This window comes from Humulus lupulus, chromosome 6 (genome assembly GCF_963169125.1).
Source record: "Humulus lupulus chromosome 6, drHumLupu1.1, whole genome shotgun sequence".
Taxonomy (NCBI): domain Eukaryota; kingdom Viridiplantae; phylum Streptophyta; class Magnoliopsida; order Rosales; family Cannabaceae; genus Humulus; species Humulus lupulus.
Window position 1 is genome coordinate 201,812,549 of NC_084798.1, and position 4,731 is coordinate 201,817,279.

Genomic DNA, 4,731 nt, shown 5'->3' on the forward strand with positions numbered 1-4,731 from the left:
AATTCTTTTATTGAATTTTTTTAATAAGTTTTCTTAAATTTTTTTAAGAACTAATAGAAAAATAGATTCTTAAATTTTTATAATTAAATGAGGCATAATTTGATAGTTGTCAAAGTTCGGGGGACAAAAATACTAATTATTTTATGCAAATCGTAACTTGGACATGATATGATAATATCAATAGTTTATGGGCACATATTTTAGGGGGCACAATCTAATAGTGCCAAAAGTTTAGAGATCAAAAATATTATTTAATCTTTTTAAAATAACTAATTCGACACTAGTATTCAATTACTGTAAAAAAAAATATGTGAGAACAAAAATAATATTACTAGGAAAAACTGTAAAAATATTTATAAAAAAAAACATAAAAAATCATATTTGGTAGCATTTTTTTTTTGTCTATGTTTATATAAACTAAGTTTAAATTGATCATATTTTTATAAAAAGAATATCAAATTTTTTATAAAAATAGAAAAATTAAGTATAGTGATTTTTTATGGGAAGATTCTTTTTTTTTTCTCAATTAAATATATATAATTAGATTCTCACATATTTGGAATTTTATGAAAAAATTCCATATATTTTGTTTTGATGTTATTATAATAATAATAATAATAATGAGTAACTTTCATTAAGAATAAATAATAAACACACTAGTTACATGAAATGTGGACTAGTTGGAATGAAACCATTCCAAACTAACTCATCATCTAACTCTAGTGCCTTTCTTGCTAATTTATGAGCCAATGTATTAGCTTGTCTTGGTACATAAGAAAGAGTTATCCTAAGGAAGGAAGACAATGAGTTTCTAATCTCTCTAACAATATCCGAAAGAGGAGACAAATCCTCATCAGAAAACATTATATTATCAACTATAACTTTAGAGTCTACTTCCACACATGAAATTGGCAAAGAGACTATCAAACACCACTTAAGAGCATGTAACAAAGTTTGGCCTTCTGCAATTGATGAAGTGAAGTTCCCTGGAGAAGGCACCGTTAGACTAACAAGCACTTTTCCTTTATCATTTCGTACTACTACCCCAAATTCAATTTTATTTCTTTTTGAATCAATGGTAGCATCTATATTAAGCTTCAAGCAGCCTGCAGGAGGAGGATTCCAACTAATATTTGATATGGATGTTTTAGAAATTGAATTTGTAGCCATAGACAAACCCTTTGAGCAGACTTGCATTTCTTGCAAAAATGAAACAACCCAATTAGCAACCTCTTTTGGAGAAATATATGATTTCCGGAATAACATAGAATTATGATTGTTCCAAATTGCCCAAATCAAACAAAACAAAGTCTCAAAATCAGATGCATGTAAAGCATCAAATGCACAAGCAATAAAATCTGAGATGTCTTAAAGCTGGTGTGCTGTAAGGAAATTAACAAATGATGAATTTTTCCATATTTTTTTAGCTCTAGAACAATACAGTAGAGCATGGTAGACCGTTTCACAAGGAGCATTACAAAAGGTGCTCGAAGGGTTAGGCAAAACATGCCTGGAGAATAAATGGGAAGCTGAAGGCAAAAGATGATAGTAGGTTCTCCAAATAAAATGCTTAACTTTAGGTTGAATTTTGGAGTGCCAGAGTGTCGACCACCATTTCTTAATAGATTAAATATTGGATGAGGATGGAACATAAATTGAGGATATGGCCAAATGATAGCTGATTTCACTGTAAACTTCCCATAATAGGTTAAACCCCAAATTAAATGATCTGGCTTACCATGCGAGGATGAGGGAGTGGTAAGAATAGCATTTACAGTATCTTCAGAGAAATAGGAATTCAATTTGACTAAGTCCGAATTCCCCAAAGGATTGATAAAAAAGAAACTAAATTGGAAGGAGGGGAAGCATGAGATTTATATGAGATAAATCTAAAATTAGGAATCCAATAGTCTTGAAGAGTTTGGACTGAATTACCATTACCTATTTTCCAAATCAATCTCATCTTAAGTAGGTCTCTTCCCCAAAGTAAACTTTTCCAAGTATAAGAAGGAGCATGACCCTTTTTAGCCTCCAGAAAACCCGAATTAGCAAAATATTTAGCTCTAAGCAGCCTAGTCAAAAGAGAGTTTTGACATTGCAAGATACGCCAAGCTTGCTTAGCTAGCATTGCTTGGTTGAAATGAATTAAAGACTGAACGCCTAACCCTCCAAAAAGTTTAGAAGAGCACAACGTTGACCATTTTTTCCAATGAATTTTGGACTCTTTATCCAAAGAACCCCACCAAAACTTAGCCATAAGAGACTCTATTTGTTGACACAATTTAACTGGTAACTTGAAACAAGACATAGCACAGGAGGGAATGAATTTAATAACGACTTTTAATAGAGTTTCTTTGCCAACTCTATAAAAACATTTATTAAGCCATGAGTTTAAAAAAGAGCCCAATTTGTCCAAAATAAAATCAAAAGATAGCTTTTTAGAACGACTCAAAATGCTAGGGTAAACCTAAATATTTACTAATAAAAGGCTTATTTTCAAGACCTAATATATCTAAAAAGAGGCTAGACGAAGATGGGGGTATTAGAAGAAAATAGAATAGATGACTTAAAAAAATTAACAAGCTGACATGAAGCCTTATTATAAACATCTAAAGCATCTTTTATTGCTATACATGAATCAAAATCAGCATTACAAAAAAGGAAACTGTCATCAGCAAAAAGTAAATGAGATATCATAGGAGCATTACGAGATTTTGTGAGATCATGAAATAAACCACTTGCTCCATTAATCTAAGGGCAGAAGATAAACTTTCAGAGCATAACAAAAAAAGATAGGACCTTGTCTACTACCTCGAGTAGGAACTATTCGCCCTGTAACCTGACCATTAATACAAAAACTAAGAATGGAAACATAATTTAAACAATTCACAATTAAAGACATAAAGTTTGCCAGGAAATTTAAGCAAAGCACGAAATTTTTTATAAACTCCCACTTTACTCTGCCAAAAGCCTTTGCCATGTCAAGTTTTAAAGCAACCCATTGAACCGTGTTTTTTATGATTAATAGCATGTACAAGCACATGTGCGATCAGAACATTGTCAAAAATTATTCTATCAGGGAGAAAAACACTCTGAGAAGAAGAAATTATACTACATAAAACACATTTAAGCCTACTGACTAAAAATACAAGATTGAACAAAGACTAATAGGCCTAAAATCTTTAGGATGAGAAGCATTTGGCTTTTTAGGAATTAAAACTAAAATAGTAGTGTTAATAGTTGAAATATCAGACCCCTCATTCAAAAAAGAAAGAACAACTTTAGTCAAATCATTGCCTAAAACAGACCAATTCTTTTGATAAAAGTAAGCATTAAAACCGTCATTGCCTGGAGCTTTATCACCTGATAATTGGAAGAGGGCTCTATGAACTTCCTCAGCAGAAAAACTACAGTTCAAAAGATTATACTAATCATCAGAAATTCTAGCAGTAATACCCCGAAAGAAGATAAGATATAGCTTCATGATTAACCCCCTGAGAAGTAAATAAAGAAGAAAAATACTCAGAAATAGCATCACTAATATCCTCAAAAGATGAAATTTGCAAACCATTTTCTAAAGTTAAATATCTAATGGTATTAGTTTTATTCCTAGCATACGCTTTTTTTTTTGTTTTTTTATGAAAAAACCTAGTATTTTTATCTTCAGCTTGCAGCCAATTAACTCTAGATATTTGCTGGCAGTAAAGTTCTTTATACAAGAGAGCATCACGTTGGGACTGAATATGTTTAATTTTAACTAAATTACCAGAAGTTAAAGGAACCTGTGCTTGTAAGCTAGCTAACTCAGATTGTAATTGATTTATTCTACTTTTAAAAATATGAAAATGAGAAGAATTCCAAGATTTAAGGGCTGAAATAAAAAAGTTTTGTTTGGAAATGAATTTATTTAAGTGATTCGAAGATGAAGGCAAAATCGTGACAACCCCAATTATCTTTTATCAAAGTATAAAATGATTGTTCAGTAAGCCAATGATTTTCAAACATAAACCTTCTTTTCTTAATCCTAGAATTTAAAACAGACTTATCAGATAATGCAAGTTTTAAAGCACGATGATCTGAACCGTAAAATCCTAAATGAAAAAAAGTTGCATAAGGAGAAAGATCACACCACTTTTTATTAGCTACACACCAATCAAGTCTTTCGAAAGTATTATATATCATTTGTCCAAGAATATTGGACGATCCTCATGTAGGGGCTTCACTTTAAGTCCTACCGGTAGGGCTCTCAGTGTTTCTCGAGCCGTGAATAGTTTTCGGCGCAAATTTTTTTTATGACCGTATATATTGTAGCTATTTAGAGCATCCTGCAAAGTTTCAGAAAATTCCGAATAGTTTATAGTACCGAAAACTAGGTTCAAACATGTTGATTTCCACGCGCATAAAAAAAATTAGTCACACGTGCAACAACATGTTTGAACCAAGTTTTCGTTACTGTAAACTATTTGGAATTTTTTGAAAATCACACTGATGCTCTAAATAGCTACAATATACACGGTCATAAAAAAAAGTCGCGTCGAAAACTGTTTACTAGTCGAGAAACACTGAAAGCCCTACGACAATGCTCTTTTTGAAGGCCCTACCAAAGAAATTTCCCAAGTATATTTACAACCAACATAGGGCAAAGGAAAAGGAGTAAACTTATTAACAAAATTATTAAAATCCTGCATAGTTTGATTAGAAGGTCTAGACAAGCTATATTTATCAGAAGAA

At 31.5% G+C, this 4,731-nt stretch overlaps 1 protein-coding gene across 1 annotated transcript; it reads right to left on the bottom strand.

Annotated features, from left to right (window-relative positions):
- Positions 1–630: 630 nt before the first annotated feature.
- LOC133784393 (uncharacterized) lies at positions 631–3,357 on the bottom strand. Its single transcript, XM_062223758.1, has 2 exons — positions 1,942–3,357; positions 631–1,199 (listed from the first exon to the last, which is right to left on the bottom strand). The coding sequence occupies exons 1-2, from the start codon at positions 2,306–2,308 to the stop codon at positions 661–663; spliced, it is 906 nt and encodes a 301-aa protein (XP_062079742.1). The 5' UTR covers positions 2,309–3,357; the 3' UTR covers positions 631–660.
- Positions 3,358–4,731: the final 1,374 nt, after the last annotated feature.

Bases quoted from the DNA above. Each gene is read 5' to 3' on its own strand.
- LOC133784393 (XM_062223758.1), bottom strand. From the start codon at position 2,308: ATGTCTTGTTTCAAGTTACCAGTTAAATTGTGTCAACAAATAGAGTCT. The intron at 1,200-1,941 runs GTAATGGTAATT...CATTTTTGCAAG, and splicing joins GAGATTGATTTGGAAAATAG to AAATGCAAGTCTGCTCAAAG.